Source organism: Idiotropiscis lumnitzeri, chromosome 5 (assembly GCF_059441095.1).
Source record: "Idiotropiscis lumnitzeri isolate Australia: NSW breed Sydney's pygmy pipehorse chromosome 5, RoL_Ilum_1.0, whole genome shotgun sequence".
NCBI lineage: Eukaryota > Metazoa > Chordata > Actinopteri > Syngnathiformes > Syngnathidae > Idiotropiscis > Idiotropiscis lumnitzeri.
The window spans coordinates 30,386,684-30,408,379 of NC_142395.1; the positions used below are offsets into that span (position 1 = coordinate 30,386,684).

General features: G+C 50.4%; 1 protein-coding gene across 9 annotated transcripts; it reads left to right on the forward strand.

The window, feature by feature from the left end:
- The first annotated feature begins 1,811 nt into the window (after positions 1–1,811).
- fhod1 (formin homology 2 domain containing 1) lies at positions 1,812–21,586 on the forward strand. Of its 9 annotated transcripts, XM_088296777.1 has the most exons (25): positions 1,813–2,328; positions 5,147–5,253; positions 6,592–6,656; positions 8,760–8,827; positions 8,882–8,987; positions 9,065–9,159; positions 9,239–9,350; positions 9,565–9,803; positions 10,012–10,331; positions 10,526–10,657; positions 10,723–10,764; positions 10,895–10,915; positions 11,160–11,213; positions 11,627–12,072; positions 13,306–13,487; positions 13,865–14,560; positions 15,376–15,531; positions 17,441–17,623; positions 18,340–18,459; positions 18,544–18,705; positions 18,776–18,966; positions 19,290–19,482; positions 19,551–19,707; positions 19,846–19,998; positions 20,883–21,586. In XM_088296777.1, the coding sequence occupies exons 1-25, from the start codon at positions 2,164–2,166 to the stop codon at positions 20,960–20,962; spliced, it is 4,245 nt and encodes a 1,414-aa protein (XP_088152903.1). In that variant the 5' UTR covers positions 1,813–2,163; the 3' UTR covers positions 20,963–21,586. The 9 variants fall into 9 exon arrangements, with proteins under 9 accessions (XP_088152897.1, XP_088152900.1, XP_088152902.1 ...); XM_088296771.1 differs by having other exon boundaries at positions 1,812–2,328; positions 8,760–8,987; XM_088296774.1 differs by having other exon boundaries at positions 1,812–2,328; positions 8,760–8,987; positions 10,529–10,657.
- Positions 21,587–21,696: the final 110 nt, after the last annotated feature.

Genomic DNA, 21,696 nt, shown 5'->3' on the forward strand with positions numbered 1-21,696 from the left:
CTGCTGTAGAGGCAGGGATATGTTTCTTGCATATTACTGGGGATAAGAAGTGTGTGCGTGCGCGTGCGTGTCACCGGGGTGGAGTGGTTGCCTAATTCATACCTCCTGTGTCTACCTGCAAATATTTGTTTGCTTGGTACAGGGAGAGAGAAGGCGGGGTGCAGATATTTCTGTTGACTGCTAGTTTTGGTCATCTATTTGTCCAACAATGCAACTTTGTCAGTTGAAAGTTTAATTTTTGGAAAAGTCAAATAAATATCGACCAAGTGCAGGAATGGCTTCCAGCGAATGGTGCGTCGATGAAGCGTCATACTGACACCTGCTGGAATCTATAAAAACTGCAGGCAACCCACTTTACAGCCTGAATTGACTCATTTGATTGACGTAACGGATACAGTATCGTCCAAGTGTTCGCATTCCTATTATATTACTCCATATTTTTGAATAATGTGAACATGTATCATTGTGTGAAAAGTATGTGAATGAGAATGCTTGTGGGCTTTGTATTTACATTTTTTAAAACTAAAAATTAGTTTTTCCAATGCTTTGATTTGATTGTTTTGGCTTGCGCATCCCGTTGACAGTCGTATTTACATAATCGTTTAATTTAACCCAAAATGATTATTCATAAGATTGCGTTTTTGGGTCTATGACAGCGACGTTCAGTGACAGGCTGTGCAACGAATCGCTCTTTCTCTGTAACATATGACAGTGAAAAGGTATCAGCATCACAATCGCATGACCATTTTGTGTACCGGGAGATTTTTGCGCAGAAGCCCTCAAGCGGCAGTGTACTAAACTGACCGCTAGAGAGCGCTCTCTTATGACTTTAGGTCTTGGAGTCGTCTTTATCTCATGAGATTGAAACTTCGATATCCATCCAACCATTATATGATTTTACATGGATCAAAACTATAAGCAATCCAACGGGACCAGACAACAAAAACGAATCAAAGAAAGCATTAACAATATAAACCACGATAAACTCGTTTCATCCAAGGCCATTCGAAGTATTTGTTTTCATCCTGAATTGTAAAAGAAACACTTGAACATTTGCAATGGATTTGTACATTCTCATTTTGTGTAATTCGAAGGAATCGGTTTTTCCTCATCGGGTAAAGTTCAATGCGACGTCCGGGTTGCGAAGTCAGAAGAAGAGGACCCCGACAAAAAAAAAAAAAAAAAAAAAAAAAAAAAAAAAAAAAAAAAGAGAGAGAGGGGGAAAAAAGAGGACCTCGACAAAAAAAGGAAAAAAGACCCGGACCACAAAGAAAAGAGGAAAAAAAGTGGACCGGGACAAAAAAAGAAAAAATAAATCTTTAAAAAGAGGACCCCGATTTTACGGATCGGCTTCACTCTGACGTCACTCGAGAATGGCGACCCTCGTCGTGAATGGCAAAACATAATTTACAAGATTATGAACATATTTTATCTGTCTTTATTTATTATTGCATTTAGCTATTCGAAATAACGCCACATAACTCAACAATTTGGAGTGGCTGTGTGAAGATATACTGTAAAATGAATGGAATGGTTTGGAGATAAGAAAATTCCGAAGGTTTTTCTGGAATTTAAAATGTGTTGTGATGACAACAAAAATTATGTAAATTTTATCTGGATATAATTTATGGGTCAGTTTAAAAGCTATTTATTTTACGTTGTTCGAGATCAGATACGTGTTTGATTGGAGACGACCTCCGACTTCCCACTTTCCTCGAATGCAGCATATCGGACGTTTCCGTTTTTCCGGCATCACCTTAATGACGTCATGTTAGAGCGCCTGTGTGATCGGCTCACCTGCGGGTTTTTATTTGTTTGTGAGGAGCAACATCCGGTAATCGATGATCTTCTTGCCTTTAGTATAAAAGTTTAATCCAAAATGAGTCAGAGTGGGAAATATTGTTCACTTCCACGTGACAGGAAGTGACGCACTGAAACGATACAAAGCCATTTATTTGTATTTTGGAACACTTGGGCTGTCACGTTGAGCTCAACAAATAGGTTTGGCCTTGTGCGTCTGTCCGTTTATTTTGAAGGGCCAACGCGGAAGTTGTTGCCCTTACTGAATCAAGATAGTGTCGCGCTCCTTTAAAAAGTGCTGGCGTGGCGTCATTGTCATTTTTATTTTCATACGTTGACGCTCGCGCGGTGGTCTTGTCGAGCATGTATGCGGTCACTTGCCGGGTCCAGTTCCTGTTGGACCAGGATCCTTTCATCTGTACCAACTTTCCGGAACCTCGGCGACCTCCCTCGTTGGACTTGGACGAGAACACGCCGCTCGGTCAACACCTTCCGGTCGTCCACAAGGTGCTGGACGCGCCCCTCAAGGTGAGAAAAGGAAAGCAGGTGGGGGAAGTCTGCAAATGACGTCGTTCAGCGTGACTGATCGCGCGCGCGCGTCTGAATCATAATTCCGGAAATTAGTCCATCGATAACTAATTCGGCTCCCCTTTGAAATCCGCTCGTCTCCTCTTTTTTTCCAAAGTTCAAAACGAAACTTTCAATTTGACCAAACGCGCTCTAGACACTCGTTAAACTTTGACCTTTTGGCAATTCGCGGGAATGAAAAAAAAAGACAAAAACTTAACAGGAATGTCACTCCAAATCAAGAAAAGCACAACTTAAACATTTTTAATCATTATTTTTTTGACTCGCACTTTTGCTCATTAATGACATGATTTGAGGAGCAGATTTTTTGGGCAATGTAACAACAAATGAATGAATGGATAATGTTTGCTTCGCAAAGCAATAAAAAAAAAAAAAATCTACTGAAGGACAATTTTGAGAACATTTATGTTGCAGATCTCAAACAAAATAAAAAAAATGGATGTATTATGAAAACACACATTACTAGCAATGTAAATATTGAAGATATGATATAAATAAGCTTTTGAATTTGTAGGCTGCACCTCCCATTTAGAAATGTATAATAATTAATTTCCAATATGGACCATCTGATTATAGACTGCCCTTATACATCGATAGAGGGAGGGTATGATACGGTATTCCAGTGTGGAGATGAATTCAAGGCATGGCTTTCAGGGATGAGACAGGAGGTGTGAAAACCACACGAAACTACTACTGCTACTAGTTTGCGCCCTGTCACTGCCGTTGTTGTTTAGTTTCTCTCCAGACGCTTCCAAAATGGCCTGTTATTTGGATGTGCAAAGTTGGATTTGCCAACGCCTTTTGCGTGGCTCCAGCCAGACTTCCACCAAAACATAGACGCCATGACTTCATTCCAGCGTTTGGCATTTTCATGTCAATTTTAGCGTAGCAATTAGCATGGCTTCTCCATCCTTTGTTTATTTTCTGTCTCATCATCCCTGCGTCACAAGTGAGGCGATTGCTGACCCTGGAGTGACTCCAAATGTATTTAGCCGTGCTAGCTAGCTAGCCAGCCAAAGTTTATTGTTAGCAAGCGGCTGTGGCATAATTTGCACCGAACTTGTCTGAAAAAGCGTCATTTTGAAGCGTCAAAAGCCAGATTGTTGATTTCATGCTGTTTGTTGATGACATTTGTCCTGGGCTCCGTCGGACAGCAACGTGTCACGTCTCCGTGGTCGTACGGAACGTTTGCTTCCGTCTTCTGCTTCCCACGCGTAAGTGACATAAACGGCATTGCAACACCTTAACGCACTTTTTCGAGATCGTCTCTGCACATCCAAATCTTTCATGCTCAGTTTTGTTATTGATGTGCAAAGTCAGGGTTTTTGTCTTCCCAAATGCAATGCAAAACCACTTATTCCAAGCACACGCACACACACGCACCCCCCCCCCCCACACACACACATAGACGCACGCATGCATTACCGTATGTCCACACTCTGTCACACACCACGACACACACTTGCTCTAGCTCTCTTGATTTACCAACATGTAACGATGGTCAATCCTGATTGGCCACTCCTCCTCCTCAACCACCGTGCGTCGACTTGTGCTTCGAACGATCTAAAATGTTCGCATTCGGGTTTGAATACTTTGAGGATATGGCAACTTTCCTTCTCACAAAGTGTGTGCGTGTGTGTTGTCCTTCAAGCTTTGGGCTGTTCTGCACTGTGGAGAAGGAAAGGGGCGGAGCTTGGAAAGTGTGCGTGTGTTGATAAGGTGCCATCTTCCGGTCACTGCGGCAACGCTTCTTTGCTGTCGTCATGTGCAGGAACTTCAAGATGGCCGCCCAGGCCTTTTATTGTGAAAGGGTGTTTGAGCTCCTTGAAGAATGTTGATGGACCGGTAAACTCGCATGTTGCGTTCACAACCTCGCCCACACACACACCCCCACGCACACGCACGCATGTGTGTGTGCGTGGGGGTGTGTGTGTGCACACTGCTCAAAATCAGTGGTTCTTTTTTTTTGGGGGAGGGGCGGATTGCCGCCTTTATTACGCTGTTGCGACCCACTCCCCCCAAACATGGTTGCCAACCTTCTAAATACTTGTTCCACGACAAATTAAACTTTAAAAATGCCAATGAAGAAGAAATATGTATCAATCTGCAGAACGGAACGTTGGCTAACAACTAGGTTCCAGTTTTCATTTTGATCCTAAAATGAGCTTGCCTCAACAAGCATTTCAGCCATTAAGGGACAATCCCGGCGGATTAATGCCCTTTTAAAGCCACGAAAAAGAAACCCTCTCGCCAGACGTGATCACGGCTTCACTTTGACTTTGCGCAATAACATCAACGAGGACCCTTTGGATAAAATGCCTCTCGGGATTCTCGTTCAGCTAAACTTTGCCAAGACAAACTTTAAGAAACACTCGAAGGTTTGATTTGCTGACGTTTGGTCGTCCCTGTGCCGAGCGAGCCGCGCTTGTCGGATGGCCGGCAGGACGCGCAGCCGATCGGCTCACGGGATGACGTCGCTCGTGCTCTCATTGGTCGACGTCGTGGCCGGGAGCCAATCATGTGCCCGCCGTGGGTGTGTACAAAGCCTCACAGTCAACGCCTCTTTTCGAAATATGTATTTATATATATATTTTTTTTTTGATGGATTTGTTGGAAAAATCTGCAAATCATTTCAGCTCCGAAAATTGAAGCGCGAAGTGGTGAGGGCTTACTGTACTTGCTAGTTGCCATATTGACTATGCCATGATTTTTGAGTGTTTCACACATGCTTGTGCGTGTGTGTGTGTGCGCATGTCAGTTGGAGGAGTGCACGTTTCAGGTGTGTCCTCAGGGCAACTACTTGGACTTGGACTTGTCTCTGGCGGAGCAGCGTGACGAGCTGGAGAACTTCTACCAGGATGTCGCGTAAGAAGCCGTCGTCATGACAACCGCACCACTGGCAATCTGCTGATGTTGCGCACACGCCCGCAGTTTTCATGGACTGGCGGGCATGACGCTGCACGAACGGCAGTGGTGCGACTTTGCTGTTTTTAAAAAAAAATTGTTCAAATGCGAGCTAAACTAAAGAAAACGTCAACACACCAAAATCTTAATAGGAGAACTCAAGCCCAGGGGTGTGTGTGCGTGTGTCTCTTTGTGTACATGAGTGTATTGTTTGTGAGGGTATGTAAGTTGTGTGATTCATTTATTTATTTATTTTTTTACTTAATTTTTGTAATTGTAGCGATAAGAATGCATCCGATTTCTCGGATGCTTGTGCGCATTGTGGTTTTGTGCCTGTGTGTGGTTTTGCTGTTTTTTGTTTTGTGTGTAGGTAAGTGTTGAGCATGTGGTGGCGTTTGGGGAAAAAAAAAAAAGTTTGCCGACGTCCTTTAGTAGCGCGTCGCCGGCCTCGCTGATGCAGCCGAGTCCTTTGCGCTGCAGAATCTTCCGAGCCGGCGTGCTCTGCTCTCACTTTTCGCCGTGCGCGTGTGCCACTTGCCCAAGAAAACGTGCCGACTTCTTCGGTCAGCCTCAAAACAAACCATGATTCATTCACAATTCCAGGTTTCCACGTTTCCATGCCCTCATCCGGTCTCGCTGGCGTCATGACACATTTTTAGAACGCGAGCTGCCATTGGATCAACACAAACTCAAGAAGAGTCGACTTCAGGGAGGCACGTTCGCAAGCACAACTTGTCGTGCGTTCTCTCGTTCTCTCTCCCGCCCTCGAGTGTGGGAAGTGGACACCCTTCTTCTTGTTAGTTGTTCTCCCACACACGCTGACGCTTCTTGTAGTTGACACGCACACTGAACGTCTTTGAGCCCGCCCATGATTTGTGTGGCCAATTCCCCTTCCTCTTTGAAGGCAATGCCATCTTTGCAGTCCTGACAAGTGAACTTGTATTGCGACATCACGACAAGAAGAAGACGCTCATGGCGCCGCTGAACCCAACTCATCAAATAGTAATTCAACTCAAGCGCTTGGTGCCGCCGTCCAATCATATCGCCCCCCCCCCCACATACGTCCAAGGTCTTGTCTCGGATCCATCGTTTCTTCGATTGGACAGAAACACACACACACTTGTTAATAATTAGGGTTCAACTGTAAGTTTAGTGTGCGCGTGCAACACGCCATGGAACCTGTGAATTTTTGCTCCCGTTCATCTTGAGTTGCGCTTTCCTCCTCCCGTCTGACCGGCTGCGGCAAACGAGGCCAAATCATACGCGTGCGTGTGTGTGTGTGTGTGTTTCCGTTTCCAGGAAGGGGAAGAAGCCCATCTTAATCCTGAGGACACATTTGTCTGTGCGCGTCCACGCCATCTTGGGTAAGTATGATTTCATCATCATTCTATTTTGTTCTTATTGTTGCACGGGTGACATTTCGTTGCGTTGTCGTTCCGCTTGCTTCGCTCAGCCGAGGAGTTGCTTCACGTGCACTCGGTTGTCTTGCTCCCGATGACTTTTGCCAACGCGAGTGACGAGGTCCGGGTGACCTTGAAGCATGTCCTGATTGTTCCTTTCTTGACCGTTGCCGTCAGTTACGCGACCGGTTCCCAACGACGAGCTTTCGTTTGACGATCGCAAACGAAAAGCAATGAGGAAAACAAAAATGCAATTCACCAAATCAAATAAAAAGGAGAATGTTTTGGAAAAACCGTTTTGACTTTCCGAGCAACGTTCGTACGCTGCGCTTTCTTGGACTTTTGAAGTGGAAGTGAACCGTTAGCTTTTATTTGTTATCGGTTAGTCAGCATTCTTGCGAGTAAATACTCCACATTCCCAAAAACTAAAACTAAAGCAAACCAAGTATTTTGCCAATCTTCCGCTCATAAACTAAAGCAAACCGCAAACTAAGCCCGCTTGCAGCCCGGCCCGTCGCCTCGCTCCTTCGAGCTGCCTTCGTTTGCTTTTCGTGGGATGAGCGTCAGCGGGTCACGTGAGGAGCGACGTTTCCTTTCTGCTTTTCTCTCACGAGTCCACATTGGCAGTAAGTGGCATTTTATTTTCATTTTGTTCTCTCTTCTTGTTGTTGCCTGCTTCAACTTTTTTTTTTGTCAAATGTTCTTCCTTCTCCTGCTTCTTCTTTTTTCCTTTTTGCCACTAACAGGAAATACCAGGCTAACTTTATCAGGACCGCTTCCTGTCTCCACAGCTAACAACACTCTGTGCATGTGTGTGTGTGTGTGTGTGGGGGGGGTGCACGATTGGGCCACCCTGTGTGACACACACATAGTCAGCTGTTGTACGTTGGCGTCACAAAACCATTTTAGAACTTTTGAATGTGTCACGATGATGACTTGCTCACAGCTGCATGCGTGCATCCTCGCATGCGCGCGCACGTGCACGTGCACGCTTCTTGATCCGGGTGGTCATCATTTCCATTTTGTTTTGACTCAGTCCGTTTTAATGAGCCGACCGGTTTGCACGATGGCCTCACAGTGCGGCGGTCGTGGCTTCGATTCCGGCTCCGCCTTTCCTGTGTGGAGTTTTGCATGTCCTCCCCGTGCCTGCGTGGCTTTCCTCCGGGTACTCCGCTTTCCTCCCACATTCCAAAAACAAGCGTGGCAGGCTCTAAATTGTCCCTAGGTGTGATTGTGAGCGCCGATGGTTGTTTGTGTTTGCGATTGGCTGGCAACCCGTTCAGGGTGTGACCCGACTGCTGCGCAAAGATAGCTGGGAAAGGCTCCGGCAGCCCCCGTGACCCTCGTGAGGAGAAGCGGAACAGATAATGGATGGATGGATAAACCCTGAAATAAAAAAGCATCACCAGGTCAAATAATGATCACACAGAGGCGGCGGCGTCATGTCGCCGTTCATTTATAACATTAGCGGCAGACAGTCATGAAAAGCGTGCAAATATGCACACTTTGATCCCACGACACATACAAGTGGAAGGAAACCCTCCGGATGTCTGTCCGCGGTACAGAGGGGAAATAAATAAATAAATGCAGCATCGGTCAATATTTAAGAAAGTGCGTGAAATATTTGTGATCGGTGTGTTTTGTCACCGCTACATAGCGTGTGGCTCAGGCGGAGTCGTCTCTCTCTGTGTGAGGCTTCGACTTTGTTGGGAATCGATGACTCGCGCCCCGACTGGAAATGTGTGCTTCTGGTAAGCGGACCTGAGAAGGCCAGAATTGGGATTTTATTTTGTATTTTTTTTGTATTGGGAGAGTTCAAGGCTGCGCGGCGGTCGACGGGTTAGCACGTCCACCTCAGAGTGCGGAAGTCGTCGAATCAAATCCGGTGCCTCCCGCATTCCGAATGCACGCACGGGAGCTTAATTGAACGTTCTATTTAAATTGTCCCGTGGTGAGCGTGTGACAGTCCGGCGTTGGGATTGATTTTGACCATTTGAGATGAGGCGGCAGTGTTGCTGTTGTTGCCGCGGCGACGTGAACTTCCTGTTTACTGGCCTTGTCTTGCAGAGAAGTTGTACAACAGTCACGGTCCGGAGCTGCGGCGCTCGCTCTTCTCGCTCAAGCAGCTCTTCCAGGTAAGGTCAGGCCGCGCCCACTCCTGTGACATCACGGTGACGCTATCGCCACAGGACGACAAGGACCTCGTTCCCGAGTTTGTGGCGTCCGAGGGTTTGAGCTGTTTGGTCAAAGTCGGAGCTGAGGCCGACCACAACTACCAGAACTACATCCTGCGAGGTTGCGCGTGTGCACATGCAGCGTTGACACGGTAACAACATCCTTCTCATCACGCGGGGGTGTGTGTGCGCTTTCAGCTCTGAGTCAGATCATGTTGTTCGTGGACGGCATGAACGGCGTCATCAACCACAGCGAAACGCTGGAGTGGCTTTACACCTTGACGGGAAGTGAGGTCAGTCACGTGGCGCGGCGTGACGGCGAGGTGCGGCCCGTGAGGGGGTTCACGCGTTTGGATTGTTGTGTGCGTCCAGTCTCGTCTGCTGGTCAAAACGTCTCTGAAGCTCCTCATCGTCTTTGTGGAATATAAAGAATCCAACAGCCCGACGCTCATCAACGCCGTTAACGCCGTGGATGCGCGCAGAGGTACGTACACGTGCACACCTTTCCCTGCGCGCACCCCAAAAAGTGAATGGCTCATTTTCGATTGCTGCGATTATACAAAAAAAAAAAGTGGACTCTGTGATTCATGGATGCTGCCTGCTTTTGAAGCCTTTTTACCGTACAGGGAAAGTCCCCTGCTCTTTTTATTTAGCAGCAAACTTGTGCGTGTGCGTGTGTGTGTGTGTGTGTGTGTTAGGCGTAAAGCCGTGGTCGCACGTGATGGATATCCTCCACGAGAAGACGGGCTGCGACTCGGAGCTCCTGGTCTTCACCATGACGTTGGTCAACAAAACTCTGTCCGCGCTCCCCGACCAGGATTCCTTTTACGACGTCACCGACTGTCTGGAGAGTCTCAAGATGGAAGACGTGGTCCGCCGGAATCTCGGCAACGTCGCCACCGAGCCTGACCTCAGGGCGCAGTTTGCCATGTACGAGGTAGGACACGCCCCCGTGCCGGCAATTCCCACCAAAACTCCACCGGCGTGCGTGCCGCAGGGTTGCAGCCGCTTTGGACCTTTTGTTGCTTTAAATCATTTTTCATGCTTTTTATTTTTCCTTTGTGTGCGTGTTTGTATTTTGAAATCGTTTTTTATACACAATAGTTATTTTGTTAGTTGTCATGAACTCTAAGCTTGTCGTGCAGACGGCCTTGCGTCATGAGGACGGCGACATCCTGGACCCATCCTCTCATGTGCGAAAAGAGCGTCGTAAAATGGCTGCCGGCGAGCAGGAAGGCCGGCGGAGTCGGCGCTCGTCCAATCAGAACATCGCTGACGCCACGGCGACCTCGGCCAGCTCCTCCCGTTGCGCGTCGCCCGCTTCCGGGACCGTCTCCGAGCCTGGCAGCACCGCCTCCAGCCCCTCGGGATCGCTGCGGGGCTCCCCGACTCCTCCGCCTCTCTCGCCATCTCCTGCCTTAACCCCGCCCCCTCTCCACCTCAGTGACGACAACGCAAAGACGCCGTAAGTGCTTATCTTCCTCGGCCGTCGGTGCGTTTTCAGTAAGCGAAGAAATGTCGGGCTGTCGATGTTTTCTTCTTTTGGAGCACCTGGTTTTCTCTCACATTTGTTGGGTCTTTTAACCACGGGTGCCCCCCCACCCCCCGGACCCCGCCCCTTCTTGTCTTTCCTGTGCGGTGTGGTCTCGCTTCTGCCAGAAGTCGCTCTTTCCTCAGCCACCACATGTCCTCTTTGGGTCTGAGCAGGAAGTCCCGTATCTTCTCCAAGTCCGGCAGCGGCCAATGCCAGGACACGCCCACTGCCTCGAAGGACACGCCCACTTCCTGCAGGTCTGCATGTGCGCGCATGCATCCACGATAGCCCATTGGCCACTAAAGTGTGTGCGTGTGCGCAGGTCGCCTTCAGATTATCCAAGTGTCAGCAAGACATCTTTCAAGTGAGTGGTTGACGTGTTGCCACGGCAACTGTGATGCTTCCCAAGCCAATTGAAAAAGTTGAACTTTGCAACACTTTCATTCCCTGTCACGTTGCTTCAAAACATTTGTCCGCACTTTTTCCTCATGCAGCAAGGACGATGTTTTCCTCTGGTAAGTAGCCGCCATTTCGTCTTCCTTCTTCCTCCTCCTGCCGAGTGTGGCATTGACCGCCTAGTTCCTGGTTTGTCGGGTGTTGGGCGTGAGTTTATAGTGTTGCCGCGGTAACACAAGCCGGTGCCGTTTTTGCCAAGTCAATGCAAAGCTGACGACTTTAGGATGATGTAACCACGCGACACGCTAATGTCATGCATACGTGTGTGTGTGTGTGTGTGCGCGTGCTCGTGTGTCTCTGCAGCCCAGACGAGCTTAACATGAATGTGGACAACAAGCCCGTTCTGAGGAGGTTTGAGTAAGTCCAGCAGCTGAAGCGTGCATGCTGCGCGTGCGTGCGCGTGTGTGTGTGTGTGTGTGTGTGTTTGTGCGCGTGCTTTTGACTTTTTTGTCTGTTCTTATTTCATATTCTCTAACGTGTGTGCGTGGCGCTTTGTCGGTGATGGTGTTTGGTGAAGAAAAGATCGGGTGCTGTCTAATTTCTGGTGCGGCTTTGTTGATAACGAACTGATTTGAAATCAACCCAATGACGTCTTTTCCCACTTGTGCCTGCTTTTCAAAGTAAAACGTCAACTTTTGAAGAGGTCAAAACGGTCAGTCAGTTTGATGCCGGGAGGAACTTTGAACTCTTTGAAGACTTAAAGGGCGGAGCCTGGTGGCCTGGTCATGACGTCACTTCCTGCTTTAACAGCTGACTCCACCCTCTCGCAGAGACAACTTCCTGCGCAGTTTGGCCACCACCCAATGGGAGAAGAAGAGGCGGAGTCAACACCTGAGCCGCACCGAGATGCCCTCATCTGATGATGTCATCACACCGACACCCACGCCAAATGAGGACGACGGCAACGATGGTACGCTATCCGCCTCTTGGTTGCTGCTGACGACGAGTACTGATCGCTGTGCGTGCGCTAAGACAGACGTGCCGCACCCCCCCCAGCGAGAGCCAGGTGAGCGCACTCCCGCACACGCGCGCGCGGTGATGCCGCACGGGGAGTTGAGCGTGTCACGTGACATGCGCTCAGGCGGCATCCAGCGTCAAGTCAGCACGCTGTCCAATGATCGCAAGTTCCTTCTGGACATGCTCTTCTCCAAGGCCTCCGCCCCGGCGCCCCCCGGCCCCGACGGCACCGCCGGAGAAGACGAGCGCTTCCTGCCCGGTGAGGCCACGCCCACGCCACGGTTGTTAGCCAAATCCGACTTATTTTTGAGCATCCCACTCAAGTACGCTTGTCGCATGCCCCTCGAGACAAAAAGCTCGAGTCGCACCAATCCAAGTGTGTAAAGGATCCCAACTACTCATGAAAGCGTTCGACGTGCGCGCGTGTTGCCAAAATCAGATGAACGGCATCTGTTTGGCTGTGCGCTTTTGCGGGAGTTCCTCATCCTGGCATTTGAGCTCGCAGATTGCCAACATTGCAAGTTTTTTTTTTTGTTTTGTTTTCTTCTTCCAAGGAGTCTGTTAGCGGGCTGCACAATGCCGCAGCGCACGGCGCGGTGAATCGGATCCAATCATCTGCTATCGTTAGCTTGCGCTGTGCTGGGCCGCTCTCGCTGGAAGTTTGACTGGATTGCGCGCAGGTCGCAGTTTGACGTTGACGATTATCCTCACGATGGTCGCCGGCACGCTTCACACATTCAAAGTCGTCTCGGGGTGACACGTGGACGGGCACTTGGATCCTTTGATTTCACCCCCCTAATAAAAAAACAAAAAAACGTCCGCGCGTGACAAAAGGCTACCGGCAGAGGTTTCATAATTCCTAAACGTGAACTGGCTCATTGCCTTTTCAATTGAGCCATAAACAAAAAACAGATTTGTACTTTCCTTTGATGCTTTGGACAAATATCCGCGGGTCTCCACGGATGTGGGGCATTTTCCACAGTTTGGCGCACTTGAATGACTCGAGGCAGAAGAACAAGCTCAGCGTTGACGAGACGTCAAAAGCAAAGTGACGGCACCGCAGCGTCCGAGCTTTTGGAATGCCACTGACGCCGCGAGCGCGTGCTTGTCCAACCTTCCGCCGATTCTCGTTGCCACTCAGATGAGCTCGGAGCGGCGTCGCGCTGTACGCGTGGCTGTTTTTGTCGCGCTTTCTCTCTTTGCTCAAATGAAACGCGACGTAAGCTGTTGATGCTGCAAAATGCAACGTCGTCGTCTCGTCAATAAAAATGACTTTTTTCTTTTGGGTCCTTCGCTGTGACATTTGAATACTGCCGCGATGGTCGCGTGAGGCTTTGCGGTAGCCATGGAAACGTCAACGATAAGTTGGACGCGCTTCCTTTTCTCGCCTGCTTCACGACGAGATCACATGACACCGCCCCTCGGCGCCGTTTCAACATAGCCGGTGTGTGGCGAGTGGACGCTGAACTGCCATCTTTGTTTTCCCGCTCAGGCGATGACAGCGAGGCGGGGGCCCCGCGGGGGGGCCGGGTGCTGGAGCGCCTGTCCAGCCTCCGAGCGCGCTCGGTGGAGTCTGCCGCTCCTAGCGAGAGCAGCGCCTCCCGTCGGGTGGAGCTGGAAGGGCTGGAAGGCTCCGCCCAGGTGGCGTTGGCGAGACTGGCGGAGGAGCAACAGGTCAGAACATCCGCATGGTCGCCACGTCTCACGCGACTCTTTGCGTGCAGCTTCAATTGCGACTTTGCTTATGTCGCCTCCACGAGGCCATGGAACTAAAAATAACTTTATCGATCCTTACAGCACCAGATTGCGCGTGCGTGTGTATGCGCCCCTCCTGGCGCTCTGGCTCCTCCTCCTCCTCTTCCGCCATTCGTGACTTTCCATGTCTGTTTTTTTTTTTTGGTGCATGTCAAATGATTAGCTCAAGTTGTAATGTCGCCCGCTGCTTTCTTGATATTGTAGTACAAGAACGCTTGTGATTGGCTGTTGAGTGTGTGGGCGCAGCTAAATAGCATTGCGTGCGTGTGCGCGTGCGTGTGCGTGTGTGTGTGCAGAAGCGTTACGTGCGTCAGCAGAGCAGTGTGGATGTGGAGAGCCCCGCCCACCGCCTGGAGGGCACCCAGATGACCCCACTAGGGCCTGGCGGTCCCGGGGACGCGTGGGACCACCTTCAGCCGAGCGGCGCCAGCCTCCGTATCAAAGACTTGGACTTCTCAGACCTCCTGGACGAGGAGGACATCGACGTTCTGGACATGGACAGCTCGGACTCTGTCTCTTCCTGCCTTTCTGCACCACCGCCGCTCCCTGGCGCTCTGGCTCCTCCCCCTCCTCCGCCGCTCCCTGGCGCTCTGGCTCCTCCCCCTCCTCCGCCGCTCCCTGGCGCTCTGGCTCCTCCCCCTCCCCCGCCCCTCCCTGGCGCTCTGGCTCCTCCCCCTCCCCCGCCGCTCCCTGGCGCTCTGGCTCCTCCCCCTCCCCCGCCGCTCCCTGGCGCTCTGGCTCCTCCCCTTCCCCCGCCCCTCCCTGGCGCCCTGGCTCCTCCCCCTCCACCATCGTCCGGGTTGGCATCACCGTTGGGGAAGAAGAAGAAGACTGTGAAGTTGTTCTGGCGCGAACTGAAGCAGACGGAGCCGCCCACCAAGTGCCGCTTTGGCCGCGGCACCGTGTGGACGTCTCTGGACAGGGTGCAAGTGGACACGGGGCGACTCGAGCACCTTTTTGAGTCCAAAGCCAAAGAGATGCCCATCGCCAAGGTAGGGTTGAGTTCAACCTCAGCTTTTTTACTTTTTCAAAAATCTTCAGCCATGGCTTTGTAACTTTAGTTGAAAAGATTGAATTTGGCGATGTGTTATTTTCAATTGACCTCAGAGAGAGGAAAATAATTTCGTGCTGATTTTCTTTTAGTCGGTTTAGCCAGGTGCAGCGAGCACCGTCACAAAAAAAAAAATGCAGAGCGATGAATTCTGGATGCTGAACACAGAACCTGAGCTATGGCGCGTAAGGAAGGAACGGATTCGGCAGTTTGAGGCTGTTGAGTTCATTTCCTGCGTGGACCCGTTCTTCGTCGCCAACGCGGTGATGAAGGCGCAACCGGAAACTTTTGGTGACGTCCGACTCTCGCGTTGCGTCGTCTTGTGGCTTTTTTGTTTTTGCAAACTAAGAATCTTTACCGGGACCTTTCGAGAGTTCGAGTTTGGGTTCTTTGCACGGAAGCTCGCCGGCTTTTTTGGGTGGTGGTGGTTGAGTGGCAACAGGCGGCACGTCAAACGTCACGCAGGCGGGGGGCGGAGTTAGACCATCGCCCTTGGCGGGCCCTCCTCCCGAGCCGTTCGCTCTTCGGATCAGATCCGTTGTGGGCCACTGATTTGACGGCGCACCTTCTCGACGCACTTGAAAAAAAAGATTTTCTGGCCTCTCTGCCACCAACTCCTGGAAAACTACGAACCAGGACTGTCAACTGTGACCGTGTCCAAACGTTGTCTTGCACGACATTTCTCCGTTTGTTGCGGTCTTCCGATCCCTTTGTCGACGGCTCGTGTCACTTGTCCGCAATGTCTTTTGTGCGTAGAAAGCAGCGGAGACCAAGAAGTCCGAGATCCTGGTCCTGGACTCCAAGAGGAGCAACGCCATCAACATCGGGCTGACGGTCTTGCCGGCCGTTCACGTCATCAAAAGCGCCGTCCTCAACTTTGATGAGTTTGCTATCAGCAAGGAGGGCATCGAGGTATGTGCCGTTTCCCGAAGGACCGAGTCGAGGTCCGAGGGGTCACGTGACTAAACGACGCGAGCCAAACGAAAAGGCAGTGGATTCGGCGACAAGCTGACCCAAACGCGACTTCAGTTGCCTGAATTCAACTCGACCGAGCCGCACTGAACTAGATTCAAGCGACCTGCAACAAAAAGTCACGGCGTTCGGCCCGACCGACCGTGAATGAAAAAGTCCCAACGGGACTGAGCCAAACGGAACTAAATGCAAATCAGCGGGACTGAAATAAACCGAGCTGACGATTTACTCCGAATAAACCTGGCGCGTTAATCAACCTGACCACACGGACACGTGAATTGAAATGAACCGGGCCGGTCCGATTTTTGAACGGAAACTCAACCGTTTGAGTGCATTTAAACGTAGCGTCACTTGGCCAGACTGACAAAAACACAACTCGATCGGACGCAATCAATGTGAGCGCACTCAACTGAGAGGAGGGACGAGAATGCACGAGCCAATTAAAATGGATTGTTCAAAAATGAAAAGTAAAAAAAAAAAAAGTTTTTTATTTTATTTTATTTTTTTGCTCAGCCTCCACCTCTTGAACTTCAAGGGAAATGGATCTGAAAGCTATTCTTGCACTCCATGAAAAAGAAATTGACGCCACTGCCGTGTTCTGCACAATTTGAGCATTAAAAGTGGAAAATAGAAAAAACGGTTAAAACAGAAGTTTGCGATGTGCGCCACGTTAGTTCCATCACAACTGCGCACTTGTCGAAATTGAAATGCAAATGTGCCATACGTGAAACATGTGAGGCGATCCAAGTTGGAGTCGGTTGGTCTCGCACTGCTCACTGAATACCAGCAGGGGGCGCCCTGCGTGCGCCCATGTTCCAATTGCTTCCAACTTGATTTCGAGAGCGCATTTGTCAACAGCTGCAGCTGCTTTCCAGATGTTCACAGAGAAATTGGCGGCAAATTAGAACACCTCATAGTGGACCCCCACTACCAGAATGGCCAGTCTAAAATTAACGACGATTCTTGATATATTTTCATTTACCCTCCACATTATTGAATAAGGGAAATTATAATAATGCCAATAACCATTTTCACTCACATTCACACTTACAATGGAGGGGGGGGGGGGAAGTAGGGGTGTCCCGATCCATTTTTCCACGTCCGATCCGATTGTGGCAAGAATGCTGTCATTTATTTTCTTAGTATGATTTATTAGAAGAGACTTGATCAAGTGAAACTATTAAACCGAATAACAATAGTCAGCGATGGAAGTCGTGAGAAAACATGACACGTTAATTCCAAACATTTGAGTGAGCTCAATTCAACCTCAAACACGCGAATGTTCTGAACTCCAATAAAGTCAATCTTTTAATTAAAGCTGTTTTTGTCTTGTTGTAAACGGGCGGACGCAACTTTTGGACTTGGTTGTACCGGCACTAAAGTTGCTAAATATGACCACTTGCACAAATTCACGTTTTGTTCATTTTCTTACTTTGAAAATGTCGTCAGGAGCATCGGGAGTATTTTAATATTTAATAGGAATGCTTCGAAGAACAAATCACTTCACGACTTTTGCACAAACCTGCGCGCACACATATTTTGAAATCCGTGCCGATGGTCGTTTTCAGGTGAAGATATTCTCAAGGACCAAAATGAATGCTTTGAAATATCACGGCCCTTCTTGTCTCGTGACCGTAACGATGTTGTCCGTCCGTTTTCTGAAGCATTGGATCAGGCACCCCTGGGGGAAAAAAACAGTCCATTTTTTTTCCAACAACTCAACATGGAACAATTTTGCACGAGCTCTTTTTGTTGTTGCTCTCGCTTTAAGCGACATGCGACTCTGAAAAGTGGTCAAAGTGGACCGGCGACAAAACGCTTGTCTCTTGTGTTTTTGCGTTGGGAGCAGAAGATCCTGACCATGACGCCCACGGAGGAGGAGAAGCAGAAAATCCAGGAGGCCCAGCTGGCCAATCCCGACGTTCCGCTGGGGCCGGCCGAGCGCTTCCTCTCCAGCCTGGCCTCCATCAGCGCCTTGACGCCCCGTCTGCAGCTCTGGTCCTTTAAGCTCAATTACGAGACTTTGGAGAAGGTCACGCACGCACGCACGCACGCACGCACGCACACGTGGCAAAAGTACTCCAGTCGTCGAGTGCTCATCTTAAGGGAACACACCACTCATGACACCAAAAAGTCAAATGCAAAATGGTGACGTTTCCGAGCACTTTTGACAAGTCACATGATCGCTGTGACCTAAGCGGTGCGGAAACACGGCGCTTGGTTTTGTTTTTTGAAGATTTTGCGATCCAAAAGCCATTGGCTCGTCATTCAGACGCAGTGGCTGCAAACCACGTCAGCTTTTATGTTCTTCCTGAGGGAAAAACTCTGCTGCACGTGCCAACCTCCACGGGGGACAGTCTCATGTAAAAAAAAAAAATATATATATATATATTTGGCAAAATCTGATCAGTCGACACCAAAATGAATGTGCACATCTCTAAGTTCATCCTTTGAAAATTTGAAAAAAGATTGTCTTCTCTGGATGTGGAATATGGAAAAAGTTTCCCATGACTTGATGTGCACAATTTGACTGCGGCCAAAACTTGCGCTCTTGTGTGGCAAAGGCAAAGGGGGGAAAAAGAGTGGCTGCGCTGTGAATTTTGGAGCCAGCCAGCCAGCTCGTGCTTCAAGCGCGAGGCGACTTCACGGCGCTCCCGCTGGCAATCATCGGACTCGGCCCGTCGCCGAATGGCCCGCTCGGACCGCATTGTGTGACGGTCGGCGCATACGTGCGCTTTTGTGTGGCAGGAGATCGCCGAGCCGCTTTTCGACCTGAAGCTGGCCATGGAGCAGCTGGCGACCAATCGGACCTTCCGGAGGATCTTGGCCACGCTGCTCGCCATCGGCAACTTCCTCAACGGCTCGCACGTCAGTCGGCAAGCACGCGCACACGGCCGCCATCTTGGTCTGCGCCGCTTGACCCCGTGCGTGCGTGCGTGCGTGCGTGCGCAGGCTGCAGGTTTCGAGCTGGCCTACCTGGAGAAGGTGGCGGAGGTGAAGGACACGGTCCACAGGCAGTCTTTGCTTCATCACATCTGCAATCTGATCACCGAAAATGACCCGCAATTCTCCGACGTCTACTCGGAGATCCCCGCCGTCACGCGCTCGGCCAAGGTGCCATCTGGCTTTTGCATGTCGCGCGTCGCCTTGTCCCGTTCTCGTTCGGAGTGCTTTTTGTCTTCAGGTGGACTTTGAGCTCCTGGCCGCGAATCTGGTCCAGCTGGAGAGACGCTGCAAAGCTTCCTGGGAAAACCTGAAGGTGGTCTCCAAGCACGAGACCAAAAGCAATCTGAAGAACAAGATGGCCGACTTCCTGAAGGACTGCACCCAGCGGATCGTCGTCCTCAAGGTGGTCCACCGGAGAGTCATCAACAGGTCAGCGTGTTTCATGCACCCTTTTTTTGGGTCGGGGGCCGACAATTTCGACGAATAAAGCCGGAGGATCGAGGCTGGAAGGCGGGGGACTGACCGGCAAAAAAGGGTCAAGTGCCCAGCTCTGTTCAAAACACCCCCTGGCGTGCATGCTAGCTTATGTTTTAGCGTGCATGCATGTTAAACTCGGGTCCGTTTTGACATGACGGTGCTCGAGAAAATCGCATGGGAGCGTTGGTCAGGGTCTACTTCCTGCCGCCGTTGTCGAGAATCGAAATGAATTCTAATCTTAGCTTCCCGTGCGTGCGTGTGTGTGCGTGCGTCAGGTTCCACTCATTCCTGCTCTTCCTGGGTCAGCCGGCGGCGTCGGTGCGTGACACCAAGGTCACCTCGTTCTGCCGCATCATCAGTGAGTTCTCGCTGGAGTATCGCACCACGCGGGAGAGGGTGCTGACGCTCAAACGCAAGAGAGACAAACACCGAGAGAGAACTAAAACGCGAGGGAAGATGATCACGGAGGTAAACGCGCACAGCGACGCGCCTGCGTGCGTGCGCGCGCTAACGTATGCTTCAATTACTGGTCACAGACGGAGAAGTTCTCAGGCGCGGTGCCTCGTTCCGACGACCCCGCCGCCATCTCCGCGGCACTGGAGGCGGAGCCCGAGCAGGAGGCGGAGCACCAGAACATGACTCAGATGCTGACCGAAGATCGCCGAGCACCGAGGCGCTCGCGCACCACCCGCGGTACGAACCGACGGAAGCAGAACGTTGGAATGCAAATGAGATGTGTCGATTTCCGGCTTTTCCTTCGACTCCGTTTCTTGACCTCTGACTGGAGTTGCGATTGTCGTTTTCTTGAGTGTCATTTGTGCTTTCTTTCAGGTTCCGCGGGCCCGTCTTCTGAGCCGTCGCCTCAGGATGAAGATGCCGCGGACGACATCATGGAACGTCTGGTCAAGTCGGTCACCCGGAACCCCTCGGCTCGGGCGTCCGGTCCCAAAACTCGAAAGCGGTCCCGACTCAACAGGAAGTCCAGTGAGTGCGTGTGTGCGATGCTTAGGGGGGCGCGTGTGTGACCTTGAGCAACAAGCTTTTTCTCTGCCGTACGACAACAATGTGTAATTGCACATCCACTCCACTAGTTGGCAGCGGCGCTTTCCTTGCTCGTTGTGCGCAGCGAGTATTAACTCGACCGTATCGGTTTGTTTTGCAACGAAAGTTGCGGCGGAGAGGGGGGGGGGGGGCGCAAGTAGTTTTCTTTGTTTTTGTTGGGGGGGTCGTAACAGAAAATAATTGAGAAACACTCTCTTAGACGCAAAAGAGGAACGCCAGTCGTGAATGTGATGCATCAAGACGGGCGTGCAAATTTCCACAGATGTTTCTGGTGGCGCCAAAGCTGGAATGCGCTTTCGTGGTCCGCTCCAAGGTTATCACTCGCACGTGTTGGTGTTTTTTGAACTCGGCCACACGGGAGATAACGCTAATCCTCCCTCAATGGTCACACTTGGCTAGTTTGCGTTGGTTGTTTGAGCCGCTTTCCCAGGACATCGCGGCGGCCATCTCCGCTTGGGTCTGTTTGACGACAAACGTCACAGCAAACACAACTTTCCGTAACTCGCACGCTACGGCGTCGAGACGAGGGATAAGGAAGCTTGCGGTTCTGCCGCCGATGATGACGACGCCCATTGCGGGAGTCGCGGTGGCGGCACGCAATATTGTTTGAGCGATCTGCCTGTTTGCGGCGGCGATCCGATGCCACTGGCTCCGGAGGTCCGTGTGAGGCAAAGCGGCTTTGAAAATGACTTAAAAAAAAAACAGCTCATGAGCTCAAATGCAAATTCCCGAGCTATGAGAGAGTCACGATGAGGAGCGGCGAGTTTGCCGTGTGCTTCTCATGTTGGATGCGTACGTGTGTGCAGTGAGGAGGACCCTGAAGAGCGGCGTGAGCGTGGACGTGGTCCAGGTCTTGGGACTCAACAGCGGCGGCGAGCTCATCTGATGCCAGACGACAACGGCGACAAAATGTTCAACGCCACCACGTCCAAAACTTGAGGCTTTTTACTTTTCATTTGAATCGCACATGCAAAACTTGACAGTTTTGATCCATTTGGCAAAATGGAAATTTGCAAATGACACTTTTTTTGTCCCTCTGCGGTCCAACGTCCTCGTGTCTTCAAGCATGACTTTTTCTTCCCCTAAGTCATCACTTAGCTGATGCTCCACAGTTTTGGGTGTGTGTGGGCGTGTGGGCGTGTGCATAACACCAAGCCCCCCCACACCTGCTGAGCGCTTGTTGTCATAGATTGTAGACTGGGTGAACATACAAGTAGAAGAAATGACTTTGGATGACACTTGTATGTTAATAATTGGAGAGGCTAACAACGTGAACGTTTTCATGTGCTGGGAATGGACAGGCCCCCCAAATTCCCCATGGCCACCACCCCCCTTTTTTGTGTACGTGTGAGCACACATGCAGTTTGTTTGCATGTTTGCGTTATGTCCGTTTGCAAACGTGTGTCTTCGAGTGTGTGAATGGACGTTTTATATTTGTGTGTATGTTGGAAATGAGTGTAAATGTCTATTGCATGTTCATTCTAGCCCAATAAATTTAAGGTAAGGCGTCGAGGCGTGTCCAGAAAGTTTCCAACTCGCTCGGTGTCGCTCGTCCTGTGTTTGCGAGCCGATCGATCCGAAAGAAAAGGAGAGCCGACGTCATTTTGCGCGGCTCACGGA

Excerpts from the sequence above, each read along its gene's own strand:
- fhod1 (XM_088296771.1), top strand. The coding sequence starts at position 2,164 with ATGTATGCGGTCACTTGCCGGGTCCAGTTCCTGTTGGACCAGGATCCT. Across the intron at positions 19,483-19,550 it reads GAGGGAAGATGATCACGGAG|ACGGAGAAGTTCTCAGGCGC; the intron begins GTAAACGCGCAC and ends TACTGGTCACAG. Across the intron at positions 19,999-20,882 it reads CCGACTCAACAGGAAGTCCA|TGAGGAGGACCCTGAAGAGC; the intron begins GTGAGTGCGTGT and ends ACGTGTGTGCAG.